The sequence below is a fragment of the Geospiza fortis genome, unplaced genomic scaffold, assembly GCF_000277835.1.
Source record: "Geospiza fortis unplaced genomic scaffold, GeoFor_1.0 scaffold112, whole genome shotgun sequence".
Classification (NCBI taxonomy): domain Eukaryota; kingdom Metazoa; phylum Chordata; class Aves; order Passeriformes; family Thraupidae; genus Geospiza; species Geospiza fortis.
The window spans coordinates 15023054-15041206 of NW_005054298.1; the positions used below are offsets into that span (position 1 = coordinate 15023054).

Below are 18153 nucleotides of genomic sequence, written 5' to 3' on the forward strand. Positions count from 1 at the left end.
GGCGGCAGCAAGGCGCGGGGATCGAACCCCATCGCTCCGGAAATCGCCGTCCCGAGCCCAGAGCGCACAGGGGCTGCCCAGCTCTAACCCTGCTGTGCCATCGGGGGCTCCTGCTGTGTTAACGACGCGCCCCACCGTCGGGCAAAGCAGGAACTGTGTCTACTCAGAAAAAAATAAGGGAAAAAACAAAACACAAAAAAGTTTAATGAGCTCTCAGTCTCTCACAAATTATTACCTCAACAGGCTTCCAGTTCCCGAGATGATGACAGTGTAACTTAGAAAATATAGCAATTGAAACATCTGTTTTGAGAGCAGAAATATGTAGAGAAGTGCTTTTGGTTGGATGGCACCTGTGTTCTCATCTCTCATGAAACTATGAGAGGTAGAAAAGTGTATTATGAATTAATGTCCACATACACATGATTAGCTAAAACCTCTCTTTCATAATTTAATGGCAATATGAAAATAGTATGGCAATAGAGGCAATATGAAAACTAGTATGAAAACTCTGGTGAGCTGTTAGCTGGGATTGCAGCAGAAATATGTTGCTAATCTTTGTGTTGGAGCTTTTTTGGCATTTGACTAAGAAAATGCATATTACTGCTTTTCTTCCCACCACCTATATCAGCAAAATGTTTCTGATTTTAAGCAAGTATTTTAATATAATCTGCAGGTTTCGTTTGTTGCTTACTTAGAAGTTTGTCTTACAACATTAGCTGTACCCAGTGGTTATCCAGTGTACAAGTCTTTACTCAAATATGAAATTCCAGTTGTCATTGCCATAGCTCCAGCAGCATAGCACTCACAGGTATTCGCACTTGCAGGACAACCTCTGTAACTAATCTCTTCCTCTAATTCTGACCCTCTTAGAATAAATGCAGCATGTTGTAGTGCTGCATTTCTGCTGACTATATATTGCTGTTAATGATTGTGAAAGCCTTTAGGATCTAATGAATATCCACAGTGTAAGTTGCTGAAGATCAGGATCGTCAGCTTTGAGCTGAATTATGTTCCAGCTGCCATTTGGATACAGCATAACTAATCATAACTGATTAAAATAGCGGGGATATTTGGGTTGGGGTTTTTGGTTTGTTGGTTTTTGGGGATTTTTTTTAGGGCTGTTGGGAGGGAGTTTTTTCCTCCTCATTGGATGCAGGGAGAAGGATAAATGACAAGGAACAGTTGGCAAATTCCCTGATAAATATTGATGCCTATGGAGGAGAAGCAGGAAAATGAGCCAGTTTTTCTAACTGCAAGGAGTTCTGGATATGAGACAGATAACATAAGAAGCAGTTATTTATTCCAGCAGCAGGCAACCCGGGGTGTGACTACAGAGTAGTTTAATCCAATCTAAATGTAGACTGCGGCAGTCCTGCCCACGGCTAGTCGCATGTTCCCACTGCCTCCTTGTGCTGGTAGTAGTGCTCCAGCAGCCTTGCAGTGAGCTAGCTCCAGTTTTAATTCCGAGGTTGGTTTTTTTAGGGGGTTTGTTGTTGCTTTTTTGAGCAAGTAAGGAGCTACTTTGGCATACTCAGCTGTGTAGCTTAGAAGTACGGATTGCGGTACCAGTAAGCAGCAAAAATGTGCGGCCAGAGGTGTGGGAAGGCTGGCCTATCCTTCTCAGTGCAGACTGTGACACTGTTACACAGCTGTGACTTCATGTTACAATTCAAACACATAAAACAGTGCTGCTGTTGAACACAGTTCTGTCTGCCTGTTGCTGATTTCTGTCCCTGTGCAGGCTTCCTTGTGTTACCGTGCCATTTGAAGTGGTCTGTGGATCTGACCTGCATTAAAACTAATGTGGCAAAAATACATTTCATGTTTAGTTTTAAACTGGATTGGTTTGCTGATACAGTTTACAGAAAGGTTGCTCGTGCTGGAAGAAAGGGAAGGATAAGGTCAAAGAAGAATGTCTAGGATATGGGGCAAATATAGGACCAATTCTTCTAGTTACAGTGCCATCTTAAAGTGTCACTAGTAATGACTTTCATTGACCTTTCTTTGCATGGAGTCTGAAGTTTAGGGAGCTACCAGTAAATTATTTTTCCATCCAAAGTAGAAAATCAGGCACTGTGCTACAGTTCCGCCTGTTGGATCAATTACTTTTGATACCATCAGTCCAAATGACAGAAGCACTGTTTGTTAATGTTCCCATTTACAATGAATGACTAAAAGGCTGGAAATCAGGCATAAGTTTTAAATACTGCTGTTCAAATGGAGGTTTGAGTTTGCATGAATGAAATTAAAAAATTTGTTTTCTGTGAACTGTGAGTCACATGGAGCTGAGCCCTATTCTCTCCATTAGAAGCTGAACATAGTTTTTTAGATCCCATTGTACTCATTTTTTGAAGTTATCTCATATGTACAGGACATGCCATTTACTAGGCAAGTTGTTAACATTGGAGGATTTCAGACGAGTACAAAATCAATACTGATGCAAACTTCACAAGCTTTTAAAGATTGTGAGAACACGCTTTCAGTCACTTTCAGCTATAACAATGCTCTCTGCAGTTTAGCACCTGTCCCTGAAGGCAGATATAATATCTGATTTTATTCATTGAACTACACAGAACAGTCCTCCGTCTGAAAAGGAAAGAAAGCCTACCCATTTAGTCAAAGGTGTGCCCCAGATATGAGCATGAATATTCCATTTATTGAAGGGATACCATTTGGGGGAGGAAGGAGGTGGGTGAAATAGCCTGTGTTACTAACAATGCTTTGAGACACTGTGCACTGTCAGGGATTATAAACTACTGAACAAAACAAGTCAAACAAACAAAGCCTTCCATGTGAAACAATGTAGGCCTTTTATGCAAAACTTGTAAACTTGGATTTCAGTAATGTTTATGACATCAAAGGATCCCTAAAAAATTCCAAGTCGTTAAAGAATTCGCTTTGCTGCTATTGAAGTACAGCCAAGCCAGAGGTGAGATACAATTGCTTTTCCTGTCAGAACATACCAGTGAAATAAAATTTGCAGGACAAAAAAGTGTGATGTCCATACAGTACTCTATTGAACCTTCTAGAAAAGTTAGACCACATTTGTGTATTCAAGCCCTATGATAGGGAATATATTCAAAAGTAAGGAAAAATGAACAAAATCATCAAGCTGCAATCTTCAGAATTTTGAGCAGTGTCCAAGGCAAGTTACCCTATACTCTTCTTGCCGGGTTTATCCTCATGTCACTTTCTTTAGCAGTATTTGTGGTTTATGCATAATCCCAGGAGATAGTGAGAGATGATAGTGGCAGTCCACACTGTTTTAAATAAGAAATAAAGGAGAGGCTAAATTGATAATTTTTTTTTTTTGCTGTGGGGCGGGGGGTTAAGACTTCACTAACTTGTTCTCTATTGTACTTGTATTATGCTAAATTTTGATCTTAAAATTAGTGTCATATATTACTATAGAAGCAAATGACCTGTGTTTGCAAAGTTCTTGAAATTGGAATCTGGAATTTAATAGTGTTCTAGTCTTATGTGTCAAAGTTGATAGCTGTGCTTTTGGTAGTTGTTCCTGAAATTGTACACAAAGTGTAAAAAGTTCATAATATTGGATAAAAAGGTCCAAGTCTTCATAATTCATACTGGTTGGTATCATTGATTTTTAGATAAAAGATGTTTTAACTCTACCTTAGGGTAGAGTTAAGTTGTGTTGACATTTTCAAATCTGGCACAGAATGGGATAGGTTTGCGTGACCTAATTGAGTTTTTATCTTTTTATTTCTTAATGCTGATGGGAAAGATTTGTGCTAATGTTTTTACAAACAATTCCATGGGTGAGGGTATCCGTGTTAAGATCTTTGAAATGGATCTTAATGTCTTTACCAACTTCAAGCAGCAAGTTTGTTGCACAGCCCAGACAGTTTGACTCCTGACACAGACAAATGGGTCCTTACAAGCTTGAGTTTCTGAACTTTGGGGAAAAAATGACAGGTTTAAGGGGGGAATATGTGGTAGGGGGTTTGGGAAGGCTGTACCTTTCTAGTACCTCAGCCAGTGGGATAAGGAAGAGGCCATCATGCAGCCAGGAGTTCAGGATAAAAGGAGGCTGCGCCCTCCGAAATGGAGAGAAAACCCCACGGGTGTGTGGCCCAGGGTACTCTCCCACCCTTTATTCTAATCAAGTTGCAGGACTCTGTCTCTGGACACTGGCTTTTCAGAGCATGATTTTTCCACACAATGCCAAAAGCTGAGTTTAGCTTTGGTCATTAATGCTGTCTTTATTTCACAATTATGCAAACATTAAACTTTTGGAGATCACATAAAATCTGGTTACTGGTAATCTGCACCAATTTTAAGTCTTAGTCTTAAAAACTGTAACTACAGATACATTTACACATTCTGTACATCCAGAATTGGATTAAGAGTTAAGCTGCTTTTGTTTGTCTGTTGTTTAAACCTATCCCTGGACATAAAATTAAATGTTGAGGTGAACAGAGTTATAGTTCAAGCTATGCTGTTAATGGTCAAACATACTGCACGTATCAGTTGAATACAACAGTGGTACAAGTCACGCTATATATGTTTTTAGTTATGTACTGCTGTTTCTTAGTATTCTCTCCTTTTCCTTCTGATTACTTTTCAGGTCTGTTAACTTGACCATGTGATGAAACAACATTGGGAATTATGGACAAAAACATTGGAGACCAGCTTAACAAAGCTTATGAAGCCTATCGGCAAGCATGCATGGAGAGGGACCATGCTGTGAAAGAACTACAGCAAAAAGTAGGTGTTGGAAGCTGAATTCTATCTTTATAGCCATCTTTCACATGAGGGATGGTAGTATATGTAGATACCAGTTTCACTTTAACTATGCACACTGTAGTGCATCTGTTAAAGTTGGAAATTGCCATTATGAAACCATGTCAATACACAGCAAAGCAAGTCATTAGGCTTTGAATTTAGTATGTGGGTTTCTGGTTTTTGACCTTAGATTTTTTTTTTGTATTTTTAATAGTTTTAAGGGTTGGAAAAGTGTTGTCTATTTTGGAGGATTAATGAAATCTTCTAATGTAAACACAGAAAAAATGTATATCAAATTTTCCTAACTTTACCAAAGTACTTTTTGGAATTTAACTTGCGTTCTTAAAAATTATTTTTTTATATTATTAATGTAAATAGCTTAAGTTAAAAAATCTTTGTGACAAATGTACCTGAAAGTTGCTAGAATAAGTATTCCTCTTTTAAAAACAACCAGTACATTTATTCGTTAATGAAGTAACAGAAAGTTTCTGGAGGCATTCTGACCACTAAGAAGCATCTTTGAAGTTTTAGTTAGTCTGTTGCAGAAAACATTAGTTCAGTCAAAACTCCTCCAGAACTTCTCAAGTAGGACAGCATGTTTCAAAGCTATCAGGTTTGGGCTTTGTCATAGTCTTTTTACCATACATATTCTGCCCAGCAATGGAACCTCTGTTACAGGAAGGCTTGAGTGTTTTCATTGCTACAGGACTTTCTGATACTCAGTAGAGCTGGTGGGCTGGGACTTAGCTCAGGGGCCAATGAACCATATTCCATTCGAGTTATGGAGCAGTAATAGAATTGGAAGCAGGGAAGGATCTAATAGAGAATATTCTGATATCTGGGCCCAGTCTTGCTATGTCCTTGCATGGCAAAATAAACTAGCCAAGGCATCACAGCACAAACACATTTCAAGTCAGTCATGTGTGCAATCATCCACTGTACAGTCTGTCTCTATTCATAGTCTTGCAGCAGTGCTGGTGTAAATCTGTAGAGGTCTCTTTACATAACAAGCATAAGCAGTGTGATTTTTGTGCTGAAATTACAACTAATTAACAAAAGGCAAGACATTTTAGAATGTTTAGGCATCTTTTAAATTCTGTCTCGTAGGGTGAGCTATTAACTATTTGAAGAAAAGCCAGTTAAGTTAATACTCCTGAATAATCTAAAACTATGTGAAAGAATCTTCTGACCAAGAAACAAGGCATCGAGTGCGAGATGAGATTGTCCTTCCAAGAGAGCCAGAGAAGTGTGAGATTATCAGTGCTAAGTGAACTACATGCTTGCAAGATTGCTCTCTGCATTTTCACTGGTTCAGAAATTAAAAATCTAAAGCCTTTGATAAAGGATTAAATCTTTGTCCTAATCAAACTTTCAGTAGTTGAATTTTATGATTTTAAAAGAGAACAAAAGTATTTTTTCAAGAAGAATTGATACTAAAATTACTTTGGTTTTATTATTTGTGTTGCTTTTTTTGAACCAAACTCCTCTGTTTTTTGGATGACCTTTGTACAGTGCTTTACTCTAGTAACTTCCTCTGTTCATTGTGTGGCCTCCACACACTGTTGGATTGTCCACCATGCTGTTGTTAACAGTTTACTACTTAAGTTACCGATAGGCCACTTGTTTTGCCAGTCTCTAGAGCTGGGAGCCATGTCAAGCACACAGAAGCCAGAGTCATCTCGGCCAGATGGTGTTTGATACAGATGGATGGTTGGTTGTCATGCAGATCTTCTAGTTGGTAACTTGTTGCTGCCATCTGACTCAAGGAATAATTTGTGCACACTGGCTGTCAAAAGCATCTTCTCTTCTGTCTGTTTTAGCTGTCATGTCTGTGCTCTGTACAGAAGTGTTGACAAGACATTGCTGTTGTACATTTTCAATTTGGTTCTCAGTGATTTTTCTGCTTCATGAGGTCTCTTATAGCTGCTGGAGTGTACTGCTCTTTGATCACTTTTTTTTTTAAACACAACAAAAAAATAATCTCATAGTACAACTACTACCTGGCCTTTTAAAATCAATTTTGCTTGTAGATTTTTTTCCTGCCTGCTTTACAGACAAACACAGTGGACAGTAGGAGGGTATAGAATTTAAATGTGGCTGAGATTTGAGAATTAGATAGCACTGTAGCTAAACTATGAATAGACGTGAAAACAATGCTGAGTCTTGTCCCATATGGTGGCAGGTGGTGACCTCTTCAGTAATAGACATATTCCTAATTTCAGAAAAATTCAGTGCATTCCTGAAAGTTTCTTGTTGGGATTTCACAAGTTTTCTTGCTTGTTTTTAGCACTGCTGTAACTGCAGCATTAGGCATGTGCTAATGAAATAATAGTTTTGAATACTAGCAACTTCCTGCCACCTGGCCATTCATTCAATTAATGGACTGTCTAGCAAAATTTACAGTTTGATGAAATACAAGCAGTATTATTAAAGAAGTCTGTGTGGCCTTTTACAGCATGAGTTGTAGTATTGGAGACAAAGGATGGAACTTTTTGCTTACCTTCCTCCCCAGCCCCATTATGTGGGTTAGAAAAACTAGTCCACTACATTCACAGAAATGTACAAAACTGTTCATAGGCAGTCAAAATGGTTTACAGAGTATCTGTTGTATGGGATAAACAATGTTGTTGTTTTCCATCTAAAATCTACATTTTTAAAAGCCTATTTTTATATTATTTGTTAGAAAATATGCATGGGAAAATTACTTTTTTCTATAGATAAACTGACAAGCATTCTGAAGAATACTAAAATTTTAATTTGAGCACAATGTATTCTACATCTATAAATGAAGAATCCTAACTTAAAAGTTACCCTTTACAACTGCCATAGCTGAAATAGTTATTAAAACTCAGAGGTTGTTTCCTATAATACCTTTTCTACAGTCCCAAAAAGATGGACTTGCCAAAGGTTTTTACTCAGACGACCACAACTACCGTTATCTTTAAAAATCAGAGCTGCTTTTTATATGCCAAATAGGAGACCCCTAGTCAAAACAGAATAAGATTAATGCTAATTAAATTATATTTGCAGACAGAAAACTACATGCAGCAAGTACGTGAACAGCAGGAAAAGATAGAGCTTCAAAACAGCATTATTGCAAAACTGAAATCACAGTTGGCTGCTCTGAATGCTAATAGAGGTATGTACTCCAGTTTGCACATGATTGCTTTTTATGCTGTGTTGCACTGATGAATAGTTCTGACTTTGTTGCTTCAGTTTTTACAATATACATATTTCAAATGAGTATCATACTTTCCTGTGAATGTGAGAGTTAACACAAATGTGCCGTTTCAAGATCTATTTATAAAATTCAACACTTCTGGGGTCTCTCTTTATCCTCTTCAAGAAATGGTGAGATTTTCTATAGAGGTAGAATCTGCTTACACTGAAGCCAATAAAAGTTATGAAAATATGGGTTCAAATAATTTGCTACTTTTTTTTTTAATTGTTACATAATTATTTTTACATTTACCTGTTAAAAAGTATATCTCGGGTTGTTCTAGATGTGAGTACCATGATTATATGTCTTATATGTTAGATGAATCTTGTGATGCAAATCTTACTGCATAACCAGAACTTTATAAGCAGGTAATTCTCTTTCAGATCAAATAGTCATTGATGGATAATTTTTCACTGTTTGACTGTATTACACAAATAAGAGAAAAGAGTCAAAGTAACCATGTGTTAATCTGCCATGCTCATTAAATATTTATTCACACTAGCCTAACACTCCTGGTTTTCATAAATACTAGCAAAGTGGCTGACTTTTATTTCTAAGAGTACATGTACATTTCTTTATTGCCGATTTAGTCTTGCATTGTCTCTAACCACAGAATTTAGCATCTCTTGCTTGTTTAATATGAAGGCTTGCTCAAAGAACACAAAGAAGTTTATAAAGAAGCTATAAGTCTAGCTTCTTTTAATTTTGCTTTTACTTAGAAGCTGACCATGAAAAATGCAGTGATAGTCAGTGGTTTCTTTTTCTTTTTTTTTTTTTTAATTTAAGGCAATGCGCATCCTTACATTCTGATGCATGAAGACATTGAAACATCCAACTTACCTTTCAGACAGCTCTCTGAAAAACTGAATACAGCAAAGCAAAGAGAAAAACTCCTAAAGGTATGTCACCTGCAGTAAGTTCACTTTTGTGCTGTGAGAACCTAAAAGATAAGTGAGATATTTACAGGTGCCTTTTAACAGAACAAGAAATACCATCTCGCACATTAATCCCGACCCTGGCAAAAAGAAGATAAGACATCACACATGAAGTGCATGAGTGTTGTGCCACTGCAGCCTATTTAGGTGAACTAAGCATTATCTTTGGTCCTTCCCAGTGAAATCTCTGTTTGGCCATCAAGCTCTCTAGAACAGTTTTGATCATAAAGCAGGAACTTAGTTGATTACTTATTTTTTAACTTGCCAAAACCCATAGAAGGGCTTCTTCTTTCTTACGAGAGCATTTCACATTGCAAACAGTCTCTGTATTTTTACAAGAAATGGAGAATCTGCACTCAAAAAGTTGTGGAGTGGGAAGTGAACAATCCATTGCTCGGAAGATGCTGATTTGTTTGGGTTTTTTAAATAGCCAGTGTTAAGATGATGTCTCTTCTGCCTCTCCTCATTGAAGTAACGTTAAGATTTTCACTACAGCCTATTGAGTGTAACAGGAATGAGAATAAAGTAATAGCCCAGAATAGCTGGGAAATGCCTTGAATGGATTTTACATATTGAGAAAAGACAGTGACAGAAATGCACAAAGTGGTATTGTTCTTATTGTAAATCATCTCACTGTGGTTTTTGAGAGCTGTCTTGTAACATAAAGTCTCTTATTTTTGAATGTGAATCTCAATAGCAGAGACTTTCTAAGGGTCTTTAAAAAGACCCTTATGAGAAATCAGGCATTAGAATTAAAGAGTCAATTTCAGGGTTTATTTCCTAAGCTACAAATAAATTAATCGTGATAAATTCACAGAAACACATTTTTTATGAGAAATGCAATTCCATTAAATCCAAAAGTAATTTCATTGAATTACTGGGGCTTTCTTAGTTATCCTGAAGGAATCTTATATGGGACTAAGCCTTTGCAAACATTTTAAACATACAGCCAGCAAATATTTCTATACACTCCTTTTCTATTTAAAATAAAGTCTTTATATAATTTTTCTACACCAGAATCTGTAATTATAAGATGTCATTTCTTTCCTAATCTTTGCACTTACTTGCATTAAAACACAGATGAAGGGTTAATTCTTTGATGAAACATCTTTGCCTATTTGTGCAGTGTGTTGTGTTGAGCTGGAAAAAAATTATATCTTATGGTTGCACATGAAGATCTGACCAAGTCTAGTATTTCATAGTCTTCTTTCTGAATGCTTACTAAAGAACAATAGTTTTAAGTAATTTAGTCTTGTAGTGAGTTAGGAATGAGAGGAAGATGTGTTGCCTGCTCATCTTGCGGGGAAACACTGAAATAATGTGATCTCTACAGGAGATTATAGGCAATGCAAGGGAAGCTGGAATCGGCATTTCTAGAGATATTTTCCAAATGGAATGTAGATTATTTTCTTTATCTGCATATTTGTTTTGTGTAGCCCATTGCTGCAGTTACCTCTCAGCAACAGGTATTTCATCTGGATTTTGCTTCTTCTATTCCATGAACAGAAATATTTCTGAAATACCTCCATGCAGAAGGAACTATTTAAGTCTGTCTGCAAGGTGATGCACTTAAACCCAGGCACATTGCTATTCAAACAAGGTCGTTTTAGAGGGGATGTGTAGAGATTTAAACCCATGCAGAGTTGGGTTGACCCAGCCTATTCTCTGTTCCTGTTACTGGGAAAAAGCATGGAGCTTGAGAAAGTATGTTTGACTGGACAAAGGCTGCCTTCTGCAGAGGCACATGGATATATTTGCACCATCCTTCCAATGCAAGGAGGACCCTGATGTTTGGTATTGTATCTAGTAAACTTGCTCTGATCTGGCAAGAGTGATACAAAAATGTCAAGACAGCACAGCAGAGGCACACACATTTGTGCTAGCTCTGGCTGTGTCTTGGCCATGCATTTCATGGCTATGAGGGAAGATATACATCAGTGTCTCTACACAAGCTATCTTTTGATTGAAAAAAAAAAAAAAACCACAGTAAGCCAGTGGAATTCATGCTTCAAGGGAAAATTGGATAACTCTGTGGAAGAGACATCTGTTGAGAGTTAATAAATAGATGGAAACTATTACTAAGAAGATCTGGGAAATTATTAACGGATATATCATAAATGTCTCCTGTTTTCTTGTACTTTTTTTTTTCCCCAGATGTCATATTTTGACATCTCTTAAACTGAAAATCCACCATCCTGTCACTGACCCAGTATAGTTTTCTTGTGCGTAATTCAATAAAGTGTTGGCTTTTTCAGGTATTGAAATTTGGAAGTTTGAATATCCCATTTGAAAGCCTGTATTTTTCTACTCATATTCTATCCACAGTCTGCTCTAAACCAAATACATTATTCCTACAGCCATTGTCCTCTACATTGTCCCTGAAATTCAGAGTCTCTCCCATGGCTGAAGATGCTTGGGTTTATTGAAACCTTTTGAAACTGTCATTTGCTAAGTCCAGTGGGATTTTTCAGTGGACTGTATTCTGTCCTGCAGTAAAGACAATAGAAATCCTGAATTGATTGTAATAGGTGCATGATTAGAGCTTCAGAGGTTTAAAATGAGGGAGGAGCTGTCTTTTCTTTGTTTTCTAGTAGGTGGCCATACATGTGTATTTTATATGCTGTTGTCAAGGTCTGTTGCCTGTGTGTCATAAAACGCTTTGGGGTTATGCTTGTTCACGTTTGTCTTCACTGAAAGAAGTGAGCGGGCCAGATTGGCTTGGTGGTCAGTGCCCAACTATATACAACATTACCAGAATTTTTCAGCCCTCTGCCCAAGAAGACCAAAGGTGCCTGTGTTGCTGCCTAGTTTTGAGACCCTGGCTAAACTTTATTAAGTAGGAAGAACTGGGATCCAGCCACTGTCTCAGAGGAGGCAAAGCTGTGCATCAGACCAAAAACCTTAGAGAGGAGATGATGTCAAGCTTCTACATTTTAGAACAGTCAGATATCAGAATCCTTGTGATCTTAATAAGACATAAAGCTAAAGTCAGCTCCTGTGACAAGAAAACATGCTTATGATCCCATTTTGCTGGTTCAAGAACCTCAGTATTAAACGCTGTCTGGAATTGGTTCAAGTGTCTTGTGCCATGAAAAGGAGGAAGAAACTGTGTGTCAAGAATGAATGATACAAATGTTATACATTTCAAAACTCTTCATCCTACAATAAATATTTAGCTCTTTTGTGCAGAGCATAGGCAGAGGAATGGCAGACATATAGTAGCCATCTTTATGTTCTAAATTATAGGGCTAAAATTACTTATGTAACCAAGAGCAGTTACTGCAGCAGTCTTGTGGAGTTCCATGTTCCAGTCCATACCAGCTTTGCTAGTGTCACTTTGTTTCCTGTCTTTAATGCAAAGAAAGCTGTACTTGACTTTTTTGCTGCTGATAATATTGTGCGTGTAGCTGTTATTTGCTGCTGGTACGATGTATGCAGCAGGATTAGACCCTAATATAAGATATAAGAAATTCTGGTATTGAAAGCCTTTTCTCCTATTGCTTCATCTGTTTAATCTATCTCTACTCACTAATAAAGAAAAGTTTGTTGGGAAACTGTTAAAAGTCACAGTTAATATTCCTTGAGACCACTTATAGTTCATCAGTTGAATTGAGTTTTTCCTTGAAACTACCTGACCTTTTGTTTATTTTAGGAAGCCTCCGAAACAGACCATTATAGCACACTTCAGGGAAAAATAAAGGAACCTGCCTTTGCTGCAGTACAGTCTGAGGGCTGATTAGTTGAGGAGCAGCTCTGCTGGAAAAGGGCTGGGATCTTGTTAGACAGCAAGCTGAGCATGAGCCAGCAGCGTGTCCTGACAGAAAAGAAGGGCAACAGCTCCCTGTGTTGTATTAACAGGAGCACAGCTAGCACATCCAGGGAAGTGAGTATCTCCCTCTATTCAGTGTTCACTGCATCTGGAATAATACATTGGCCTTAGGGACCTCCAGTACCGGAAAAACATTGACAAACTACAGTGAGTTCAGCAGAAGCCCCACTGAGCTAACTGGGGGCTGGAGTACGTATCCCATGAGAAGGTGCAAAATCTGCTCTTGTCCAGCCTGGAGAAAAGGTGGCTTCAGGGAAAGCTAATAGCATTCCCATACCTGCATTCAGGTTATTATCAGGCAGATGGAGCCGGGCTCTTAATGGGGTTGTTGATGCCTAGAGAGGCTGCCTAGAAGACAGGCTAGACAGTGTTAAAGGAATAAAGTAGATATTTATTAAAAGGCCTTTAAAGGATGCACCTTGGCCAGTACAAAAGCCCAACCATGGCTCCACCCAAGATGGACCCCAACCACGAGTTTTCACACTTCTGTAAGTTTTGGTCCATTTACAAATTGGGGTTAATTGTCCAATTACAGCTTCAGGTTATGAAGTCACATCCTCCCAGATTGCTCTCCTCAATTTGCCATTGTTTACACTTTTTGGGCCTGAAGCTACAATGGTGTCCTTGGTTCTCAGGCTGGAAAAGGATTGTTTTGTCTAATAAAACTGTGAAGAGAACTTAATAACACTTTACATGAAGTTCAGAGTTACATACTAAAACAGTGCAGAATCTGGAAAATATGAAAGTTAAAACTTAAGGCATCAGTGCATGGCAGGAGGATAAGAGACAATGGGCTGATGAAATAGGAAAGGTTCAGACTGGACACAGGGGAAAACATTTCACCATGAGGATGGCCAGGCATGGGAAAAGTGCAGTCATCATCCTTGGGAAATTCAAGGTTAAATTGAGTAACCTGATCAGACATTGTAACTGACCCTGATTTGATTAGAAGCTAGAGAATCCTGGAAGTCCCTTCCAATTCCAATTGTCCTTTGATCCTATAAAGTCTCTGCAAAAGAAAATATACTGATCTGTTCATAATATATATGTGACCACTTTGCTAACAGCTAATACCAGCATGCTTAAAAGACCTGTGTGACATTTATAAAATTTATAAAGGTTATGAAGTTTATCAAATAGTTTTTTTGTAATCTTCGGCCAGTTTAGAAGGGTTACCATGTCATTGCAAACTGCCAGGTACAGTATTGGAAACTCTTAAGATCATCAAGCTATGAAGGGTTGTGTTATTGAAAGATCCCAAAAGGTGTAATTGTTTCTCCAGTGTTTTTCCTGGTATCCTGATGATGCACAGGAATGATGATTTCCATCAGCATGTACTGATATGTTTTCACTGCAACATGTTGCATGGCTCTTCTTATGTGGCTTTTTTCTGTTGCTTGCTTAAATCTTGTCCTCCCTTCCTGCAGATGTGAGTGAAATGGGGGAGAACTACTGGCCATTTCTGCAGGGTCTCCTGTTATCTGAGGGCCTTTGAAAACCCACATGTGACTTGGAGCTGTAATAGTCTCAAAGTCATGAATTATGCTGTATCATAGGCTCAGTGAGTTCTTTTACTGTCCTTAAGATACAATTGTTCCTCAAGGGCAAGTACTATCTTTGATGAAACCTTTTTGCTAGGTGTTTGGATTTCCAGCAAATAATGATGAAGGAAAACACAGGAGAAGTTGTATCCCCTTACCTTATATTTAAATGTGAAATTGAATTTTACGTGTCAGAAATGCAAAGCATAGTAGAGTTAGGATTAAGGAGTTTTGCTGGGATTGAAACATGGCATTTTTAGGCAATGTTTTGAAGTCACTAAGCAGAAGAGGCTTAATCTAGATCTTTAAGATGCCACCCAAGTCTGGAGTTCCATTGAAGCTCTTACTGTAGATTTGCTATTCAAAGTTGCAATTGAGACTATAAACCAAGGCCTTCAAAGCTATTTTTCTGCAGGTTTTTCTTTTTTATCCTAGTATAACTATGTATACTATAGCTAGTATAACTTTTTGAGGCTAAACAGTTGTGTCAGCTGTATGTACACACATCTATGCTTAGCCTGCTGGTGTCTTGGTAAACCAGCTCTGGACCTATCCCTGCATGGCTGTCTTTGTCTAGCAGGGTAGCCCCTACCCACCTGATCTCCAAATGCACAACCTCACCCTATGTAAGTTCCATTTGACAATAAAACAAAAGGATCTTGAAAAAGCACTTGGTTGCTCCTTTCCTCTTCATCTTACCCTGCCTGTCGACAGACTATATTCACATACATTCTTCTTTAAGAGTTAACCCTTTGAGCTTACTTCTCTTGCAGAGACAATCATGGGGCTTGGGGACACTTTCTGTGACACTTGATACAGTTCCCTAGATTTCATAAACTAACAACCATAAGGTTTTCATAGTAGCAGTTTTTAACTGTCAGTTGTTTCTTGAAAATTTTTGCAACTACTATATTTGAGCATATTAAAAAAAATTGTTTGTTATTTTCTTCTTTATTCCACAAAAATCCCACATAGTTAAAAGTTCCATGAATTACTAGATGGATCATCAAAGTGATAGCAGCCAGGGCTTTTTATTCCACAAATCTTTATAGGACTGAAATATTTGCAATACAATCCTGGTTATACATAAAGATTGGAGGATGAGAGGCTGGAGAGCAGCCCTACAGAAAGAGACCTGCAGTTTGGGTTGCTGGCAAGTTGATAGGAGTCCACAGTGTCCCTTGGCAGCCAAAAGGGCCAGCTGTGTCCTGGGGGGCATCAGGCACAGCATCGCCAGCCAGGCAAGGGATGGGATTGTCCCACTCTGCTCTGCAATGCAGTAGCCCCACCTCGAGCACTGTGTGCAGCTCTGGGTGCCACAACAAAGACATCAAACTATTGGAGCATGTCCAGAGGAGGGTGACCAAGATGGTGAAAAGTTGTGAAGGCAAGAATTAGGAGGAGCAGCTGAGGTCACATGTTTGTTGAGACTGAAAAGAGAAGGCTCAGGGGTGACCTCATCGCAGTTGACTCCCTCAAGGGCAGCAGTGGACAGGGAGGTGCTGCTCTCCTCTCCTCCCTCTGGTGAGCAGTGACAGGACACGAGGACACGGAATGAAGTCACATCAGGGGAAGCTCAGGCTGGACATTAGCAAAGGGTCCTTCACTGAGACTACTCTTGGTCACTGGAACAGGCTCTCCAGGGGAGCTGTAATGGCACTGAGCCTCTCTGGACAATGCTCTAAAGTTCTGTGGTTTAGGTTTAGATAGTCCTGCAAGGGTCCCTTCCAATTGGAGATATTCTAGGATTCTGTGATTGTGTGATTGTGTTTTGGGTTTGCTCAATTTGCATAATTATCAACATGTTCAAAATGGTCTAAGATTGAAATTAATTAAATACTATTTTATGTATCATATATGCAAAATATTATACATGAAATGTTAATGTAAATGATATAGCAAGTGAATCAAGAAAGTATCTTGATTTTATATAAACACTAATATGACTTTGAGAAAGATACAGTTGTTTTGAGTAATCACCTATGATGAGTTACAGCTATGTGTAGTGGTAGATCTTCACTATCAATTGAAAATTATTAATGTAATAAACAAGACCCTTACTTATGATGCAAAACCTACATTTAGCTTATTATAGACTGCTGAATAGTGATATTCCACAAGCCTCAAATTTATTAATTGTACTGGTGTTTCTAAAATTATTTTTTAGGAACAGTTAGACAGTGAGAGCATGAAATTGAAGCAACTTGAGGACAAAAGCAATCAAAAGGAAAGGAAGCTTTTATCTATTATTTCCAATCAAGATGATAAAATAAGAAATCTGGAAAGCAAATTGCAAGAATTAAATGAAGCACGAAAGAGTATACAGATGCCAACATATAAAAGGGAGGTAAGATAAGAAATCAAGTAGAGATAAAATAAAGACAAACATTTGTAAATTATTACTTCTTTCAAACATGAAATGTTTGGAATTCATACTAATTATTCTGATAAATTTATTTTAAATGTCATCATTCTGTAATTGCTAGGAAATTGTCAAATTATACAAAGCACATAGGGAACACCATTAAATGCTTATTGGTTAGTTGGTATGTTAATTATTTTATGGTATATATTGAAAATTATCATATTTGTCAAAACTCCAGATTAGCTCCCTATTTTTGTTGCAGAATAGCATCCAGGGTGCTATTCTGTCCTTGTGGGATAGCTAGAGTGCAGTCATTGGTGTGAGTCTAACCATGTATACACATATTAGCTACCTAGTTTAAAGTGAACACAGGTAAGCATAAGAGCACAGCAACACAGAACTTATTGCTATTAGACCTCCTAAGCATTGCTTAGTTTACTGTGGCAAGGACTTATATCCTAGGTTGCTGGGTGTAAGGCAGCTCAAATGCATCTACAGGAGCTGCAGCTGCACTTCAGCCTTACAGGTAAGACATGCCTCTGGTTATAGGCAATGGATCAGCTTATACAGATTTCTGAGCTTACACATCTTTGAAATCAGCTGATTTGGCAGGCGTGCTCAAGTTCATGTCTGACTTGGAGCACATATGAACTACTCAGGCCATCTGGTAATGTAGCTCTAGTGGAACTGCAGCTTAGTGAGTGGTTATTATGAAAACTTCCCTTAATGCCTGGCAGATGTAAAACTATGTAATACTGGAGTGAACCACACGGTGGTAGTCAAAGTTAATAACTTATTTTAAAAACTGCTAGAACTCCTGACATATTAGCTTCCGATGTGTTCATTGAAATTTTCAGTGAATAAATTGATTTTTAAGAGGTAAAATAGCTGAGTAACAAGCTTTTACAAAAGACAGAATCTTACTTTATACATGACTGAAAACTAATTACAATCAAGCAATATTCTTAGAACTAGTTCCGTTTCAAGGGAGTATAAGCAGAGAAATGCCACACTGAGTTAATAAGTTAACCTGAAAGGAACTAGGAATTTCACACAAACTGCTTTTGTCATTTTGACAATGCTTTGAGAGCTTTCAACAGGACTAGGTGAAGGACCCCATGAGATTTTTATTCATATCAAGGTGAAGCGCAAAATTAATATGCTAACATGCTCAATATTTTCATCTTTTACTTCAAGGTGAAAAGTAAGAAAGTTGTTCCAGATAAGCCTGAATTATCTCTAGGGATCTCTGGTATTTCACCTGAAAGGTAAATACTTCTGCAGCATTTTTCAAATTTGCTTTTGGCTTTTCTGCAATTGAGTAAGGCCAGCTATTGCCCTCTTTTCTGCACAGTGCATTAAGAACTGGCTGGGCAGGGAGTCAGTAGGGGGCAGCATCAAAGGTCAAAGAGCTAATGCAGGAGGATAATAGAGCCAACAGCTATGTGCAATCATAGCTGGGGCTTTACAAGTATGGAGGGCTAACCTGGGAGGGAGGAAGATATCCACTCGGTTCA

At 38.1% G+C, this 18153-nt stretch overlaps 1 protein-coding gene across 1 annotated transcript in view; it reads left to right on the plus strand.

The window, feature by feature from the left end:
• The window catches only part of TANK (TRAF family member associated NFKB activator), a 28892-nt gene that overhangs the window by 514 nt on the left and 10225 nt on the right, over window positions 1-18153 (plus strand). The window contains exons 2-6 of the mRNA XM_005415813.2: window positions 4589-4728; window positions 7777-7885; window positions 8753-8865; window positions 16439-16618; window positions 17834-17904. Coding sequence (XP_005415870.1) covers window positions 4630-4728; window positions 7777-7885; window positions 8753-8865; window positions 16439-16618; window positions 17834-17904 — 572 coding nt within the window. The 5' untranslated portion in view covers window positions 4589-4629. The remainder of the gene's footprint in view (window positions 1-4588; window positions 4729-7776; window positions 7886-8752; window positions 8866-16438; window positions 16619-17833; window positions 17905-18153) is intronic.